General features: G+C 39.2%; 1 protein-coding gene across 1 annotated transcript in view; it reads left to right on the top strand.

Moving 5' to 3' along the window:
- Positions 1–20,754, top strand: part of LOC137290323 (arrestin domain-containing protein 1-like) — a 31,866-nt gene that overhangs the window by 6,836 nt on the left and 4,276 nt on the right. Inside the window, exons 2-7 of the mRNA XM_067821156.1 lie at positions 6,117–6,338; positions 12,110–12,232; positions 13,262–13,491; positions 18,643–18,822; positions 19,821–20,021; positions 20,419–20,530. Of these exons, the coding sequence (XP_067677257.1) occupies positions 6,227–6,338; positions 12,110–12,232; positions 13,262–13,491; positions 18,643–18,822; positions 19,821–20,021; positions 20,419–20,530 (958 nt within the window). The 5' untranslated portion in view covers positions 6,117–6,226. The remainder of the gene's footprint in view (positions 1–6,116; positions 6,339–12,109; positions 12,233–13,261; positions 13,492–18,642; positions 18,823–19,820; positions 20,022–20,418; positions 20,531–20,754) is intronic.

Genomic DNA, 20,754 nt, shown 5'->3' on the forward strand with positions numbered 1-20,754 from the left:
AAGGACAAGGGGATATTACGTTGTTAGAAGGTAACAATATAATGTTCAAGCTTATACTACAAAGGCTGTCAAATGATTCGTCCTTAAGAAAAGTGAGATGTGTAGATCATGTTTTAAACATTAGCTTTTCACGCAACACCAGGCTTAGTATCCAGTTTTAGAATTGATTATTTTGGAATAAACCTTTTAATCATAATGCATTATTTTAGCATCCGTAAAAGTTTTATTTTAACAGAAATCAGATTAAGATGAATGTGTTTTCGTTTGCATGTTTATGAAATTTGTTACTTTTAAATACAATTTGACATTTTTATCTCACCTCTATATGATAATTATGAATATTGCAGAACAAATCGTGTGCCTTTGTACATCAGTTGAATGTTATTGCTGTGTTATTGTGGTATCGCTTGGTGCAAACAGTTGGTCAGTGATGTAAATAATCAGAATAAAAGGGACATAGTCTCAGACGGGCGGTGGGGTAACCTGTTGTTAAAGAAGTCGCTGAATCCCAGATACCGGTTACACCTTTTACATTGGTCCGCTCACATTCTCACCCTTAACTCACCCACCTCATCCATCCTTAACGTGTGCATGGAGTGAGCGAGTGAGTGAGTTTGGTTTTACGTCGCTTCCGGTAATATTCCAGCAATATGACAGCAAGGCTCACCAGAAATGGTCTTCAAACACTTCCCATGTGAGAATCGAATCCGGGTCTGTAGCGTGAAAAGCTGACTCTTAACCATTACTCTACCCCGCCATACCATGAATATTAAAGAGAATGGGTACAAGCTACGTGAACAAAGAACTAACAGAGCCGAGTTCACATGCTATTAAGCTGTTTGGCACCGGACTACCCCTTCTCTAAACACTTCTCGTGCATTCATTACTGTCATCCGTCAGATTCAGCTATGTATACTCCATAACAATCCCCCCCTCCCCCCACTGCATGTATCCTCACACTGTTAACTGCATGTATCCTCACACTCTTAACTGGATGTATCCTGACACTGTTAACTGGATGTATCCTCACACTGTTAACTGCATGTATCCTCACACTGTTAACTGCATGTATCCTCACACTGTTAACTGCATGTATCATCAGACTGTTAACTGCATGTAACCTCACACTGTTAACTGCATGTATCCTCACACTGTTAACTGCAAGTATCCTCAGACTATGTCAATACATCACTCAGTTGTCCCGCATATCCAATTCGGTTACGTACTTGCAGCTGATAATTAAATGTCATTGTCGTTGTTTATAGCTATCCATGTTCATTTCTGTAATGTAATAGACAAACCAACATTTCCTGTTGATATATAGGTGTTCGAACTAGGTCACGACGGTAAGCTTGCTCATGTCCCTAGTGTAATAATTTTATATTCATGAATAATGTCTGGACTTTATATTCATAACATGTCGTTTTATAAAATATAATTTGACGCACATTCGTAAACTTGGCCATGTATATGCTTATTTATGTATACGCCGATGACTTGACATTTGTAAAGATCAACTCAGGGGGCCTGTGGATCTAGACTCTGGACCTGTTCTAGAAGGCTAATTAAATCCAGGTGTCAGTCTAAACATAAATAATTGTAAAGTAATATTATTTAATCATTATACAATTCCTATATATGTCACGAAATTTGGCTGACATGTTATTGTGGCATACTAGTTTTGATACAGATGTTTGTGAAAGGAATGCGTACTATTGAATAACGTGTCGCTTTCCTCAGATTATGCATTGATATACTCGACATGTGACAGCCTGGTTCGTACTGCTGTGCACGTTTATTACATATTTCCAAGCTCACATCCGTTGCTTGTAAACTGAATATTCATTCTAAGCTCTGGGACCATGAACACATGTTCAATACACATTGATAACATTGATATTCATTTGTAACTATTATTTTACAAGGCAACAGATTCCGATATTCACATCGAAGCAGACTGCGTGCCTCAAAGGTGATATTAAGCTAAAAAAATAAAAATGAAAATGAAAATAAGAAACAACAGCTAAAAAACCCAAACAAACAAAAAGAAAACAATACATGGTACTGAATCCTATTTTCAGACTGGATCCTATCTCTTCACAGATATAAAGTCTTATATTTTGATACTAAATCCTATGTTCTTGTTGGTACTAAATCCTACATTATTTCCTACATTCTTGCTGATACTACGTTTTATATTCACGCTGATACTAAATTCTCTATTCTTCCTGATACTAAATCCTATATTCTCACTGATACTAAATTCTCTATTCTCCCTGATGCTAAATCCTATATTCTCACTGATACTAAATTCTCTATTCTCCCTGATGCTAAATCCCATATTCTCGCTGATACTAAATTTTCGTTTCTTCCTCATACTAAATTTTATAATCTCGCCGATACTAAATTCTCTATTCCCCGTGATGCTATATCCTATATTGTCGCTGATGCTAAATTTTCAGTTCTCTCTCATACTAAATTTTATAATCTCACCGATACTAAATTCTTCATTTTCTAATTTCTCTTCTCATTGAATTCGAAGCTGAATGCTATATTCTCGCTGACACTGAATATATACTATATTCTAACAGACAATGGAAATAAATACTCAGTTCACACTGATACTACGAATCCTTTATTATGAGAGAATCTTGCATTGAAATTGATCATGATTGTAATGCTCAAACTGATACTGAATCGAAGGTTTACGTTGAAGCTCAGTCCTCAGATCCAAAGTCTCTTTGATACTGAGTAAGTGAGTTAATTTTACGTCGCACCCTGCAATATTCCATCTATATAATAATCGATTCTGGACCAGACAATCCCCTGATACTCAGGAATATATCCAGACTGTTAACGAATCCTATATCTTAACCTGTGATGAATTCTCTGTGCAAACTTGTACTGAATATACTGAATCCTAGATTGGTATGAACTTGATACTGTAAAGCGTTAAAGTACCTGGTTATACATGATTCCTGATAATCTATAATGTGTAAATTGATACTCCGTCTAATCTGATTCTAGGCCTGTATATAAACTGGTGTCGACTCCTGCATTTAAGACTGACACTGAATCCTGTATCTAAACTGATCCTAAATCTTGTATCCAAACCTATACTGAATTCCATATGTAAACAAAATCGAAACCTCTGTCTAACTGATGCTATATAATACAATACAACTAGATATTTGTATAGAGCCGTTATCCAATTAGTTCAGCTGCTCAAGGGCGCTTGTTTCCCTCTATCATTGCATGTCCATCACAACTCCCTGGGGATTATACAACTCTTGCAGCGCACCGAGTTAATGTGGCTTTCCCATCCTTACCCTGGCTACTACCGAATCTAATAATACTTCTAAACTTATGCTGAATTCTTTATATTAGTTGATATCGAATCCTATATATAAACCTATACTGACTGTTATATCTAAACTGATTCCAAATCCTAATACCCGGCCTGACAACGAAACCTATGTCTAAACTGATACTGAATTCCATATCTAATATGCTACTGAATCCTGCATCTAAACTGATATTGATTCTAAATCTAAACATATACTCGGTGATATAACTAAACTAATCTGGAATTCTGTATCTGGACTGACACCGAATTCTGTGTCAGAACTGACGGTGAATTCAATATGTAATGTGTTACTGAATCATGTATCGAAACTGATTCTTAATCCCGTGTCAGAATTGATACTGATTCCAAATCTAAACTTATACTCTGTGGAATATCTGAACTGATATGCATTTCTATGTGTTGGACTGACACCGAATCCCATGTCTGAAATGATACTGAATTCTATCTAATATGATACTGAATCATACATCTAATACTGAATTCAGGAACTGCACATGTATCAAGACTCACATACTACACCTGTGTATATCTAGCCGATTTGACAAAAAACAATTTCTGTCTTTTGCGACAGTCATCCGCGTGTGCACGACACCTCATATGACCTTTGGTGTGTGTCCCTACTTACTGTTGCTACGGACGAAGAGTATTGACACTTGATCATCAGAATTACCAAACGTTGCCAAGCAACCATCACATTTACACGAAAATCGATCAGTTTGGTCACGTGACCCATAACCCCAAACATTTCGCTCCGAGTGTTCACACTTTGCCACTCGGGCCAAGGAAACGAAATTACCGACTGGTCTCTACTAGCGGCACAACGATTAGCTCGCTACAACCAGGTCATTGGTGTCGGTGTTGGGAGAACGTCACAGACGTGTTTTGCCGTGACAGCGTTTACTGTTAGGTAGCCTCCCCGTTCACCAGCTGGCGTGGGTTAAGGGCGCATCGTGTTTTCACGTGGTTGTGTGATATGATGGACAGGAGATTGGAACTGTGGCACATATTTCTCATGTTGTTGCATTTTGCGCGTAATTTGAGGAAGGAAAAGGGAGAGGCGAGGACAGGGGTATCGGAGTAAGGTGTAGTCGGAGATGACGGGGACGGAGGGTGTGAGGCATGTTACGGCGGAGGATGTAGGAATATGGGATATGTTTGTACGGGTGGTACATGTGGCAGCTTTAAAGTCGCTCGCCCACTTCATCATCCGATGATATGGGAAAGCGTTTTTGCACAAACAGTAAAATTGTAGAATGAAGAATGAGGACTATATATATATAACTTCTTTATTCCGTACATGCGACATGAAACTGTACACCACCAAACGGTTTTGAATGTCTTCATCATCTCGATAATTGGTTTTAGTGTTTACAAGTCATTTTGTAAACTTTTACGTCCGGTGGAATATCAGTATGCTGTTTAGATGAATCGTCATACTCTTACCACATGTTATTGATGGTTAGCCTTAAGGCAGTCAGCAGTCTTCTTTCACCCTTTTTTAAAATAAGAAAATAATCATTTAATTTACATAACACTACAGGGAGATATTGATTTCTGAATAATTAATACCATGTATATGTCGTTGAATGTCGGAGTGTATTTTTAATGACACAACATCAACATGACACGCCATGACATTTTGGCTTATCTTACCTCACACATGAATGTCGCTCTCCGATTGGCTAAGCGATATTCTTTTATTTTCAATGTACCCCACCTACAGGCGATGTATTATCTTCAGTGTACCCCGCTTACAGGCGATGTATTATTTTCAATGTACACCGCTGGGAATTCCGAACTCTTCTGGTGATTCATGGTAGTACTTCTTTGCCTCGAATAACATTGAATTGCGCATCAAGCACGAAAATTACCGATGTTTTGCGATTGAAAATCGATGGACGGGAGACCACGCGAAATCTGTTTACCTTGTGTCGTCTGCGAAATGGCGATTCGCCTCGCGTTCAACAGAAGTGCTTCAAACAGTTCGAAATTAAAATTCAGGTGTTCGGTAAGATAAATACGTTGTTCACTGGTCCCTCGGGGTCCATGGGCTGATGTACCCTCGAGGTTTGTTTATGTTCCCCCCGCCCTGCGGCTCGGGGAACATATACACCTCGAGGGTACATGAGTCCATGGACCCCTCGCGACCAGTGAACAACTTACAATGACCATATGCCCTACTTAGTGCATGCCAAATGTCCTGCTCACAGAGAAGGTACGAGAAGAAAAATCGATTTCACATAACAACAGTTAACATGACAGCACTACTAGGTGTTCTTCAAGCGAGTTGCAGGTAGGACGGCCTTTTCAGAGATTATTCTAATTCCTGGAATATTAGTGAGACAAATAAAGAAACTACTGACAGGTGAACGCGAATACGATGGATACATATTTAACAGTCTGTAGTTAACCACAAAAATAATTAATATTTTTGCATATTATTACAGTATGTATACTTAATTGTTTTATACATAAATGGCAGGGGAGTTGAGAGAACATGGGTAAAATAGCACATGTGTTCACTTTAGTCTGCACGTAATTATTGATATCACAGAAAATAAAATTTTAAAGAAAAATACACTCATCCATAACACATACTCCGAGTAAGCTATAATATTGGTCTGTTGTGTATTTCATTGATTCAGCTGCTTAGCCTTGTTATAAGCTTGTTAGTAGTATCATTAATATCGAAGTATACTGCAGCAGAAATATTTATTTGCTTTCATAATCGAAATATTTTTGTTTGCAGGAAGTACATTTTGGAGCTAAAATGACAAGCCCATGCTGAATCAATGTGTCACATGATTAGATCTGTACAAACTGATTGGATGACGACGTGTCACCAGAGGTTACTTCAAGATGGATTTTATTCGGAAGTTCGACATAGAATTGGACAAGGAGATCTACTATGCAGGGGAGATTTTGTCTGGAAAGATCATCGTTCAAAACACTGAAAATATCCGGGTCCAAGGTAACTATAAGCACCTACATTTCCTCTTTTAAGGGTATTTCAGAAACATCACGACATGCCAACTTTACTTGATCATGTTTTCCCGCTAGCATGATGCCAACGAGCAAGGGTGTGGTGTTCACAGACGGAGAAATAATATCAAAACGTATACGGAATCATGGGATCCTTGCGCACCAAAGGGAGACAACACTTGATGTCATATTACGACAAGACGGCTAGGTCAAGTCACATGTATCCTTTCCTTATGTTTATTACATACTGATATAGACTGGTTTTCAAAAGAGAAAGCACAGCCTGACGCTTAGGCAACATGTACACAATGATTTTGACCCATAAGTCACAGACAGACAGTGTACTTTCATTTACATGTCAATTTACATTGAATATCTTCTATATGCATGTACACCCTATTCAGTAACTGTTATAACATGAAATTACACATTTAGTAGCAATAATTATATGCAAAGTTGCAATAGTAATGATGCCCTTGACCCAAGACATACTTACTTCCAGTCCACTCGCCATATAACCTGGAGCTTTTCGGTTTGTTTTCAAGAGACAAATGAATTGCACCTTTAAACAACAGGAACCTCCGGATACACAGCATTGGTAGAGAGTAATGTCCTTAATTTGAGATTTACCCAGCAGTCCTTCTCCGGAAAGGGGTGTTTTCGGATTACTGAGAATGCTGAATACTGACACACCTCAACAAACCCACATAGACACGTGGACATTCGAATTGGCCTTCAGCAACCCATACTAGTCGTAAGAGACGACTAAAGGGATCGGGTGGCCAGGACCCGGTTGGCACATGCCATCGTTTCCCAGTCACGTAGTTCGATACGCATTATGTTGATCACTGGACTGTCTGGTCCAGGCTCGATTATATAAAGGTCTCTGTCACACAGCGAGAAAATTGTTGTGCGGCGTTAAAACATTAGGAGGAAGGAAAGGCCAATTTAGTTGCCAACGGAGGTGTGTGTGTGTGTGTGTGTGTGTGTGTGTGTGTGTGTGTGTGTGTGGTGGTGGTGGTGGGGGGGGGGGGGGGTGAGGAAGCTGGGGTTTGGAAACAGATCTTTTCATAACCAACAAATAAATGTGAACAGCTTAGTGTTATTGCCGACTTTGTCAACTTCATCGCCCACATGTAGGTCAAGAGACAAAGTATGTCTGCATCGCTCAAAGATAAAGGTTCCTGGTGGTTAAATCTGTCTTAATTGTGTTAATGACCCAACTCCTCTTAACTATTATCGTTAATTCTTGATAATTTGGTAATTGTGTAAGTGTAAGCGAGGACCTGTTATGGAAAATAAACACCAGCTGTCGGACCTGTCATGATGTATTTCCATTCCAGGACAGAAGCCCTTTACCCATATGACAACATTCGTTATCCGTTCTGGAACTAAACATAGTAAACTGTGGAGAAGAAATACACTCTGACGCGAATTTGATGAGCTAAATGCGCCAGTTGACATGATATGGAAATGTTGATGGTTCGCCTACGGTTCGCGTAGTATTCGCCCTGGCGCTGTCTGTTTTGCTAACGCCGCACTATATCAGTACTCAAGCCATGTAAAACGCGCCTGTAAAACTAGATCAACCAGTGATTGATATAATTAAGTCACCATACCTGACCATTCAATCCACTTAGCCACCTAAATCAGTTGTTAGGAACATATTTTCTAAAAACCCATTTCTGGTGTCCCCTCGCCGTAATATGACTAGAATATTGCTAATAGCGGCGTAAAGCTAAACTCACACGCTCGTGAAACCAGGTGGGAACCAGCTGCCATCTGAGTCTCTTACGTTAGTTCTATTTAAAAACGAACATCTGAATAAAACATGTAATAACATGGTCCTGACCTAGTGTAAGGGTTTGTAAGATATAAACTGCCATTACAGATGATGCAGCATTATTGATCACTGCGGTGATGATCCATCTTTCCCGTGATGTTTTATTAACCATATTGCCGGTAACCTAATTAGAGTGTGCTCAGCAGAATCCCATATGTTTCATATGTACACTAACACGTCAGATCCTGTTTATGTTTCTCATCAGAGACGTATTTTCAAAATGACCAGATCTCATTATGTTCGAACTCGTTAGCAAATATGGCAGACAAGGAAAGATATACTATTATCCGGGCAAACAGAACTGATACCAAAACCTTATCAAGACTTTTTTTAACCAAACAAAACCAAAACGTATTGATAGCTGTTCCCAATGGTCCGAACCGTGATGAGAAACTTCATAAAATCTTCATAGCTTCAATTTCTAAAGTTAGTTTTCATTTTCTTCACACCTATCTCAAGTTTCCGTGCTCTTTGACATTACGTCTTAATGAAGCTAGCCTGTTACTCTGCAAGTCGTATGTCGTAACTGCGCATGACAACCATGGAAAACGAGAATTTAGAACTTATACATTTTGCAGTTGGATTGAAAGGGTCATCAAGGCCCCCTTGGGAGCTGCATTCAATGCGTTGCGCAAACTTCTCTTTCAAACCATTTCACACGCTCAGTGTCGACATTACTTTCGTGAATATTATTTTAAGTGCAAGGTTTAGAGAGTCGCTCTAGTAGCCCATAAATATTTCTCAAAGGTGTTAACAAGCACATGCTTTTTCGCAAACGGCAAATAACTGGATAGGGTAGAAAGTTTGTTGACGTGTTTGACATATCATCGTATCCCAGATCCGTTGATCAATGATCTTTAGGACTGAAACGATGCATCGAACTATCGATGGATTACAGCTGGTGAGTGTCCGATAGCAGTTAATCGATGGTAGAAACGAGAAAAAAAGCCATGCATCCATAATGTGTGTGTCTGTCGATTACTTAGTAACTGACTTCCGTTGAAGCGCAATGTGCAAGATATACCAGATTTGTTCACTTTGATGTAGAGTTATCCGCCCTTGTTACCTCTGAAACAAACTTGTTTTTATTTCATATGAACTATACATTCATTTGAGAAACAGTGTTTCCCATGACGCAGAGGTCCTGCGTATTTGAGTCCTAAGTACATGTCCATGACTCTTTCTCATGACACCAGGGAGTCAAGATGAGACAAGATGAGACATTTGAATGAGAAAAATATCGCAGTAGTATGATGCAATAGGCTATCGCTATCGCAATAGTTGCTCCCCTTCAATAGTCACATCTTATGCTCATAATGTCAGCCGCTGGATTTTTGTGTTCAAGACTCGATTATTTACACGTCGCCATCATATAGGGGAGTTGCTAAAAAACGAACATGAACGAGGTACTTCCGACAACAAGCTTAGATTACCAGAATCCTATACTAAACTGGAATCTCCACGGTCCCACTGACAACGACAGTCCTTAAGTATTTCGGAAATAGTTAGAGCAGCGTTTGTTTCACGTCCGTCTGTCTTAAATCGCCTCCTGGTATGCAACATAACCGTAGCCAGTGATTAACAATCAAGTGCAAGTGTCCGCATTGTCAAAAAAAGACCTTGAATCAACGTAAACTTCGGATTGAACATATTGACGCTACATTAATTGTTTCGAACGCACAGGACACTCAACTGTGACTGACGCTGCTTTAAAAATTAGTTCGGTTAATGTCGTCATATTGGAGTAAAGTCATACAGCCTTTACATATGCAGTGGTACAAGAACCATTGTGACTGCAGGAAGTAAGAACAAGAACATTGCCTGTGTAAAGTAAAAAGAACATTGCCTGTGTAATATAGGAACAAGAACATTCCCTGTGTAGAGTAAGAACAAGAACATTGGCTGTGTAAAGCAAGAAGAACATTGCTTATGTAAAGTAAGAAAAACAACCTTGCCTGTGTAAAGTAAGAAGAAGAGCATTCCCTGTGTAAAGCAAGAACATTTTCTGTGTAAAGCAAGAACTAGAACATTCCCTGTGTAAAGTATAACAAGAACATTGCCTGTGTAAAGTAAGAGCAAGACCATTTCATGTGTAAAGCAAGAAGAACATTGCTTATGTAAAGTAAGAAAAACAACCTTGCCTGTGTAAAGTAAGAAGAAGAGCATTCCCCTTGTAAAGTAAGAACAAGAACATTCCCTGTGTAAAGCAAGAACATTTTCTGTGTAAAGCAAGAACTAGAACATTCCCTGTGTAAAGTATAACAAGAACATTGCCTGTGTAAAGTAAGAGCAAGACCATTTCATGTGTAAAGTAAGAAGAACATTGCCTATGTAAAGCAAGAACTAGAACATTGCCTGTGTTAAAGTAAGAGCAAGACCATTTCATGTGTAAAGTAAGAACATTTTCTGTGTAAAGCAAGAACCAGAACATTCCCTGTGTAAAGTAAAACAAGAACATTGCCTATGTAAAATAAGAACAAGAACATTTCCTGAGTAATGTAAGAACAATAAGATTGTAAAGTGAGAACATGAACATTTCATGTGTAAAGTAAGAAAACTGATATTCGCTGTCTAAAGTAAGAACAAGAACATTCTCTGTGAAATGTAAGAAGATGAGTATTGCCTTGTAAAGTAAGAACTTGAACATTTCATGTGTAAAGTAAGAAAACGGGTATTCGCTGTGTAAAGTAAGAAGTCCTTTGTGTTGTGAGGGAAACAAGCCAGCTGTTCTTGACATTCCTTTAAACCCTTTGGCCTGGCGAGGAAAGCAAAATGGGAAAATACAACGAGTGTTCTTTAATCTATAACGTGATCAACAAGGTCATTGGTGCTTAATTTATGTACAAGTACTTTATCAACGGGTAAATAGTCGGAATACCTCCGAGCAAAGGAACAACAGAATGAAGATGGAAAAGAGCTTTCTTTGCTTTCCTTGCCAGGCTCAGTACAGACATATACAGAGTCAGAGTATGGATGGATAAACAATATGCCAAGGTGTTTATAATCAATCACAGCTTTCATACATTTATCTTTGAAAATACAAACTCATTTCTCTCTAGCCGACAGAGGACCACGTCTACGGAATGTAACAATGCCTGTTTTATCTAGATTCACTGTCAAATGCCATTTGTGTGTATACGCTGAAAGTATATCTAGTTGATCATGAAGGCCAATTACAGAACAGGACGTGACGTCATCTGCATGTAATAACACGAACATGTTAGAACAAGATGCCGCTTGTAACAACATTCCAGCAATACCACGGCCTGGGACACCAGATATGGTCTTCACAGATGTACACATCTGGGAAATGGAACACAGATCTTCTGCGTGACGAACGAACACTTTAACCATTAAACTACCCCGCGGCCCCGAATGAAGATGATCGGGGGTTACAGCATCGTATATTGATGCTCAGGCTATGAAGCAGTGGCCTGCCTGGTCTAGCTTGAACGATCTATTTGAAACAGTCATATTCACAGTAACTGTAAGGTGTTGGTTTCCAACAGCGATCAGTTGTTGAAATAGGATCCACGGAAACATTGGAGTCATTTTTTAGGTGTATACGCATGTTGGCATATATGAATATACCAAAGAAGCATTGAAAACAGAAGTGGTTATGTGAGGGCTCTTCTCAAAATCATCAAATACAAAATAGATGTTTGTTCAGCAAAGAATGGTATGTTGTGTCCGCTTAGCTACATTAAATGTGATATAACCAGTAATGTGACCGTTTAAACTACGGGCAGTAGGGTAGCCTAGTGGTTAAAGCGTACGCTCGTCACGCCAAAGACCCGGGTTTGATTCTCCACATCAGTACAATGTGTGAAGCCCATTTCTTGTGTCACCACCGTGATGTAGATGGAATAGTGGTAATAGCGGCGTAAAACGATACTCTCTCACTCTTGTGTTTCCAGGTATCCGCCTTCACATACGGGGTAAGGCGCACGCTGAATGGAGGATCACGAGAGCTGGGGAAAGGCGGCATGTGAAACAAGATGAACACTACATAGACGAGAGAAAGTCGATCTGGGGAAAAGGTAACGTTTGGCTTTAGGAATTTGAAAACTAGTGTTGTTACTGACAGAGCCAGCTCATTGAAGATGGGGTGGACAAACGCCTCCGACTACGTAACGGTGAAGATACGGGGTAGAACAGATCATCAGTAACTCATGTTTGTCGTAAGAGGTGACTTACGGAATCGGGTGGACAGGCTAGCTGACTTTGTTGAAACATATCATCGTATCTTATCTGCGTATGGAATGTTACCGAGTGTGGTGTAAAACCCATCCACTAATTCACTGATTACGTGCAGTTGATTACTCCAGGTGTGATAGTGATTCAGACCGGGTGTTAGGATGCACTACTACATTGCTAGGGATGATACCTGATGTTAGGAGACAGTGCTAGTGATGACACCTCATGTTGGGATGCACTACTTCAGTTTTGCTGATGACACCTGGTGTTGGGATGCCATAACTGCAGTGTAGGTGATGATACCATGTGTTTGGGGATACGTAACTACCGTGCTGGCGAAGACATGGTGAAGGAGATTCACTAACTGCAATGCTAGTGATGATACACGGATATGTGTTTACGCCAACTGCAGTGCTGGAATGACACCCGGTGTTGGAGATACGTAACTACAGTGCTGGAGGTGGATAGGTACCTACAGTAACTCACGCTAGCCACAAATGTAGCAATGGCGCCAATTGCTTGGAAAATAGTTATTATTGTCATTCTTAAACGTTGGGTTGGCCATTGAATACTGTCATTTGGCCAGTCAGCCATATATTTAAGACTGAACTCCAACCATATGCTTCATTTTATTTTAAGGACATATGGAAAAGTACTTTGAAAGCTTAACATTTTCATTATTTTTTCAAATTTACTTTAAATTTTTAAGCATTATCTAGAACAATTATTTATCATAACACTCTTTCGAGTGTCCAAGCATCTTTGTTTGAAATCCTTTCAAAAACTAAACAAACGTTATTATCATGAATATGTTTGTTCCTGGCCAGATATTTAGAGAAACTTACCAACTGTCATTTTCAATTTTTTTCCAGACAAAAACGAAGAAGGTCCAGTACCTATTTTACCAAGAGGAAACCACAAGTATCCCTTCGAATTCAAACTACCGGAGAGTGCTCTCCCCTGCTCATTCGAAAGCAAGATTGGTACAATTCGTTACTACATCCGGGTCACAATCGACATTCCATATGCTTCCTGTCCGCAGGGAATCAAGTACTTCACCGTGGTCGGACCTCATACCGACTGCATGGACGAACGATTTCTGGTATTTATATTTCTAGTTTCAGGCTTTTGTGTTTCTCGTTTCTGTTACTTGTACTTATCGTTTCTGATACTTGTATTTGTATTTCTCGTTTCTGATACTTGATTTTGTGTTTCTCGTTTCTATTACTTGTATTCCTCGTTTCTGATACATGCATTTATCGTTTCTGATACTTGTATTTGTATTTCTCGTTTCTATTACTTGTATTCCTCGTTTCTGATACATGTATTTATCGTTTCTGATACTTGTATTTGTGTTTCTCGTTTCTATTACTTGTATTCCTCGTTTCTGATACATGTATTTCTCGTTTCTGTTACTTGTATTTGTATTTCTCGTTTCTATTACTTGAATTCCTCGTTTCCGATACATGTATTTATCGTTTCTGATACTTGTATTTCTCGTTTCTGTTACTTGTATTTGTATTTCTCGTTTCTATTACTTGAATTCCTCGTTTCTGATACATGTATTTATCGTTTCTGATACTTGTATTTCTCGTTTCTGTTACTTGTATTTGTATTTCTCGTTTCTATTACTTGAATTCCTCGTTTCTGATACATGTATTTATCGTTTCTGATACTTGTATTTCTCGTTTTTGTTACTTGTATTTGTGTTTCTCGTTTCTATTACCTGTATTCCTCATTTCTGATACATGCATTTATCGTTTCTGATACATGTATTTCTCGTTTCTGTTACTTGTATTTGTATTTCTCGTTTCTATTACTTGTAATCCTCGTTTCTGATACATGATGATTGTACTTATCGTTTCTGATACTTGTATTTCTCGTTTCTGTTACTTGTATTTGTATTTCTCGTTTCTATTACTTGAATTCCTCGTTTCTCATACATGTATTTATCGTTTCTGATACTTGTATTTCTCGTTTTTGTTACTTGTATTTGTGTTTCTCGTTTCTATTACTTGTATTCCTCATTTCTGATACATGCATTTATCGTTTCTGATACATGTATTTCTCGTTTCTGTTACTTGTATTTGTATTTCTCGTTTCTATTACTTGTATTCCCCGTTTCTGATACATGTATTTATCGTTTCTGATACTTGTATTTGTATTTATCGTTTCTAATACTTGTACTTATCGTTTCTGATACTAGTATTTCTCGTTTCAGATACTTGTAATTCTCGTTTTTGATACTTGTAAGTTTGATTCCAACATCGCCTAGAAGCTGAAAACTACAATTTTGTTCTTTTTAATTGTAGCTAGGTCTTTTTAAACATTTGGACCAAAATCTACAGAGAATGCCCGCTACTAATCAGTATTATAGTATGTGTATTAAAATATGTTTATATCGAACCCGCTTATAACGAACTGGCTGATGTTTCGAACTGTATTTTTGGTTCACACTGCTATAATATATTAGATGATAACCTAATGGTATTCTTCTTTCAAATTGCTATTTGAAGAAACGAGTTTCACTTCGCTAGGAGAATTGTGTGTCATAGTGATTCAATGATCTACTGATCATGGGTTCGAGTCCCAGGTCCTCTCTGATTATGATTTTTGTTTGGTCAGGACTATATCCTTTATTCTGAGATTCACCAACTTCCAAAACCAAAGAACGTTAACTTCAGCAAATCCCATCCAAGGACTGGACACCATTTCGGCATCTCACTCTTATATTCCCACGAATATTTGTATTTGAATATGCATGTCAGTTCGCCATTTGATTTTATTGCTTCCAGGGCTTCCCGATGCTTATTCATCTTTACTCATGAGAAAACCCATCTTGTCTTTACTTTTCTTACATCCTGAATAACACTACCCTAATAATGAAAGATAATTGAAGTTCGGTTGATAGACATTTCATATTTTTGAATTCCTCCCGTCGGCTCTTAAGTTTGGCCGTTTTGTAAGGCATTCTCTGTCATCTTGTCTAACGTCAGTTTTCATTCTTCTAATATTAGTTAATCGTGTGATTAAGGCGACACTACCAATCACTGACAAGGAATGTGCAAAAATTGTTATTCCTCTCACTTCATGGATTTTCACAATTTGTTTCCCTTTTTCTCATGCTAACCATCAACAACTGCTTATGATTTCAACACCCAATAAGTACATTTTATTAATAGGCAGCTCTAACATTTAAGGTAACTGTCTCCAAGTATCTTTCCTTGAAATGAAGGACACATTTGCTACCAGTCTGCTTAATGCTACATTGCAGCAATAACAGGATACCATGAATCAACATGCGAATGTGTGAGTGAGTGCAGTTTTACACCACACTCAGCATTATTCCAGTTATATGGGGGCAGTCTTATAATAGAAACTGTACTAGACAATCCAGTGATCAGCATCGATCTACGCAACTGGGATACGATGACGTGTCAACCAAATCAGCGGGTCCGATCTCCCGATCCCGTTAGTCACGTTTTTTTGACAAGCATGGGATACACAGATTAGTTCTAACCCGGATCTTCACGGGCCCAAAGACAGCATGCATTTCAGGCTGATGCCAAGTTTACTGAGGTTATTGTGGTGCCCCTTGATTTATCTTTGACACAAATAAATTTTAGTCTTAATAAATACGCTATATAATAACAGAAGCTAAATTCCTGGACAAAGGAAAGTGTACAGCCTGAATAAGGGGATAATTTTCATAGGGGTTACTACACAATGTACAAAAGTGAACGTATTATCTAACTGGAAGTCGCACTCAGTACGTAGAGTGAAGTCCGCCTTTAAATGGACCAGATGGTTTTTAGCCGCCAACCCATCCTTGTTGTCCTGCATTACTCCCTAAAGTGCATTTACGGAGGTCGGTATTAGATATATTGATCAAACCCTCAAAACCCATTTCATCTTTAAATAATGCACACTACATCAGTAAGATAAGAAGATTGTCAGGATATCCATGTACAGCCTGAAAACGCAAGCACTGACATCATCAATATAGTGTGGCATATGTTTGGGTTGAGACGATACCGTGTACAGATATGTATTAGAGTAGAGAGCCTATATAGTTCATACAGGATTGGATGTTGGCGATAAGTGAGCTAATGTAAACTATGTTATTTCGGTAACGAGTAAATTATTGATGTGCTCTTGAACACAACAGCATTAGGAACAGGCGTCATGTCAGTTTGAAATAAAGTTTAAATGGTCACACGACATACTGCTTTTCGGTTGGACGGGAGGCTGGTCGTTGACCATAACGCTAACAAATGCGCTAAGTATCAATGGCACGTTCTGGCGTTCATGCAATACGAGATCCGTGAAGATCCGGGCTATGATTGGTCTTCAGCAACCCATACTTGTAAAAGACAAGTTACCTTTGTCACCTCTCATGATAAGTCTGGGTCATGTTCATTGACAAAAATGATGTCCGGTTCAATTTCCGTTTTTAATTCATTCTATACGAATGTTTCAGGTGAACAAATGGCTCTACTTAGCATATGTTTATGACGGGTTCCACCGGTAGAGGAGGATACGTTCACCTTTTCGCGAACACCTGGCATCATCACTGTTTCGTAGCGATTCATAAACACTTGCTCTCTCATCATATCGCATGGTGACAATCACTGGATTGTCTGGTTCAGACCCGATTTCTTTTACAAACAGCATGGCACAGCTGCAATACTGCTGAAGCAAATATCTGCTCATGATATAGTCACAATTGTCATATCGACTCTGCTTTTTGCAGAGATTTCCTATCAATATGGAAAGGTTTTTTGTCGCTTCTGTGTACTGAAGAGCAACTCTAACCCCGATCTTAACGGATCGTCGCTGGCGCCTTCATAACAACACATGAATTTTCCCAGCGTCTGTCTGATACGTCCTCACAATCACCTGAATATTTGAAATGATCACACCTGATCATCAGATCAACGATGCCTCGCCTCTAACGTTAGTTAACAATTTCGAAAACGTTGGGATTGTCAGTCAAGTACTTGATGGAATTATATTGCGGGGCACAGTGACTATGACTGACTCATTGATGTTATTCTTCCGAGGCTTTTTATATCTCACAAAAAATCTTGCAAAAATCCTTTGAGATTAAACTGCCATTCTACCTTTAGCTTTAATTACCTTCAGACATAGAGCGCCTTCTTCGCAATCAGGAGTTATGGTGTACATATTTGTGACGTCATATATCAGTGGTTAAAATTCCCGCCCACCCGACCGTCCGGAACGGTCTATTTTCATATCGGACGGTTTGATTTCAAAAGTTGCCAGTCCTGTAGTCTGGTAGATATTTTTACCTCTAAGTTGACCTGAAAAAAGCTTTGAAGAGTTCTGTTGTGTTTCAGCAGCATTTAGCTGCAGATGATGATGAGGTTCCTGCTGCTAAAAAAATTGTACTGCCGACTCAGACAATGACTCAAATTGTCCGATCTTGATTGTGACTGTGAGGTAGAAAATGAAACGAGTTTATAAACCAGGCCGTGTAGCTTATATGCAGCAAATACAGTATTCAGAAACCTGGTTATTTTACCATTTTAACTTACCAGTCCGACTGTCTGGTTTGAATTTTTGGGAGTTTTAAAAACTGCATATATATCGAGGGTAGATAGGTCTCTGTTTGCTATAGGATTTTGCACACACACACCCTACTCCATAACAATGTAAAATGTCACTGAACGCACACAAGAACACACAACGAATGATTAGACTTTGTCTTATGGTTCAGTACCTGCACGTGCATCACATCACCACAATACTGCCCAATCCTACCGAATCAATAGGGTTGTCTAACCAATCTGTTTGCTATCTTCAATAGACATCAAGACCCAACCCGTTGGTCCACTGATTGCATCGTCTAAAGCTTGATAACCAGTGGTTGAATTCACCAAAATAATTCAGTGGTAAAGAAAGATGGTGTCCGGAAGCATGAAACGACTTCAAGCAGGCGAGCATTGCAGGAAGTCTCTATAGATACTGATTGAGTTTAGTTTTATGCCGCCTTTAGCAATATTCCAGGAATATCACGACGGGGGACACCAGGAATGGCCTTCACACATTATACCCATGTGAGAAATATGATGTCCATTGCAGTGATATTTGCTGGAATATTGTTAAAGAGGCCTTAAAATTAAACTCACTGTAAGAATACAGCAGTGGATAATACACAATGAACAGATGCAGTGCCACGTACGGCTTATTTGACGGGATGGTATAATTGGTTATTTTGCTTACATTACAGACGCCTTCTCACGCCGAGTCTAAGAGATACAACTGTATTCTGTGCTGTGGAAAGGGTCCTCTGTCTTTGAAGGGGACACTAGAGAGGACTGCTTATTGTTGTGGGGAGAACGTCAAGCTAAAGGTGGAGATCCAAAATGGCTGTGACGAGGAAGTGTGGCTGATCTGTAGAATGATGCAGGTGCGTCTTTATGCTTAGTCTGTCTCAAGTCTCTGAACCTCATTATTTTCCCAAATGCCTAGCCATCCTTGCAATTGCATTCTTGCTAAATGAAGCAAGATTTCCCCATGTTTCCCAACTCACTGGGGATGCTTTTCAACTTAAATGAATGTATTTGTTCCTCTCAAAGTTATATATGTTCAGGGACTGAGCGTTAGTGTACTTTATTCTGTACAGTGACACCAAGATGTGCTAGATTTACAACACTCAACAGGTCCCAAAGCACTCCCTTCGGGAGAAACGTGTGGTGGAAGGAAAGGGACATAACTCTTGGCAAATTTACCAGGTCTCGCCTTGGCTGATTTGTTGGATGTGTACCTGTAGGAATTTGTGGCTTTATTAAATACGTTTCAGATAGACATGTTGTGAATGTGTTAGTGACAACTGTGTTGAAAGATGACGGCCCAGTACAATCAGCATCAGTTTGCAGGTAGCAGATTCTTGTCATGCATCTGTAGGAAAGTGCAGGACAAGAATGCCCAGGATAATTTTATGTTTCCGAGAATGGCATATTCAGCGACTGCAGTAAGATTTTCAGACTATATTTCCAGCCGTATGGGCCTGTGTGTCCACAAAGCATACTCAGGAGGGAGGCATTTAGAAGTTGGAACACTTTGGAGCACTTTGGAAGCCTTAGAATGTATGAATGAAGAACTTCTTTCTTACAGTAGGAGCAACGTTTCGTATTAGGCTCTAACACCGTTATCAAGCAAGTGATATCAGAACATATTTAGAGATATGAATCCTGAATGTCCAGATAGGTGGAGGTAACATATTTGTAGTTATGCGCTGCGCATGTAGAACGTTGCAAGTCAAGTATTTTCAGGATGTTTTGGATAAATGATTCCTGATGCGTCTTTAGAAAGATGAATGTCAAGTATTTTCAGGACATGTTGGCAGACGTTTCTATGCACATAGATAATTCAATCCATTTGATGTCGGTATCCTATTTGTTTCAGTACGTGGAATATTTCATCAATCGTGGTGTGCTTGGACTGTCCAAGGAGCTGAGACACACAGTTATGCAGGTGGAGAGCCCCCATATAGAACCTCACACCACCACAAGTCTGGATGACCTCTACCATCAGCTGCAGGTGCCCATAATGCCCCCGACAATGGTGGATGTGTGCGGTCTGGTTCAGATCTATTACACACTCAGGGTAGGTAACTCTGTAAAGGGCAGGTAATTCTGTCATGGTTGATGTGCGTTGCCGGATCTACTGCACACTCAGGGTAGGTAACTCTGTGTAGTCCAGGTAAATCTGTCATGGTTGTGCAGGGACCAGATGTACAACCAGCTCATGGTAGCTAACTCTGTGCGGGGAAAACAATTCTGCCATGGCTCTTGTGCGGGGGCCAGATCTATAAATGGTGAGGCCCCCAATACGTTCGTGAGGTATGCATTGCACTCAGGGTAACACTGTATACGGGTATAAACTACCATGCAAAACATTGATCTTTCATTGATGTTCATCTGAAAACCCATTTATATCAGCATATTAAGGATGTACGTATGACAGTATGTTATGTGTAAATACACAAATGGTCATTTTACAGCTGTGTTTGCGGATGGAGAAATCTGGTGATGCTTTAGAAGTGGAGATGCCTGTCACCATAGCAACTGTTCCATTCCGCATCCCTAGCAACCCCACACCAGAGATACAATATGGTAAACAAAATATTCCTATTTATCAGAAACTTAATATATCCTTGCAAACAAAGAATGCATTTAAGAACATATATAAAGATATGTCTGTGTGCAAAAATCAGCCTCAGGTGAATGCTAGTTAAAGTACTACTTTCCCAATTAAGTCTGAAAAATCCATGTCAATTATATCAACTAAAACAAGCAGTGTGAAAAGAGGCTCGATTTCACGCCAACTACTTTCGGAT

The sequence above is a fragment of the Haliotis asinina genome, chromosome 7 (assembly GCF_037392515.1).
Source record: "Haliotis asinina isolate JCU_RB_2024 chromosome 7, JCU_Hal_asi_v2, whole genome shotgun sequence".
Taxonomy (NCBI): domain Eukaryota; kingdom Metazoa; phylum Mollusca; class Gastropoda; order Lepetellida; family Haliotidae; genus Haliotis; species Haliotis asinina.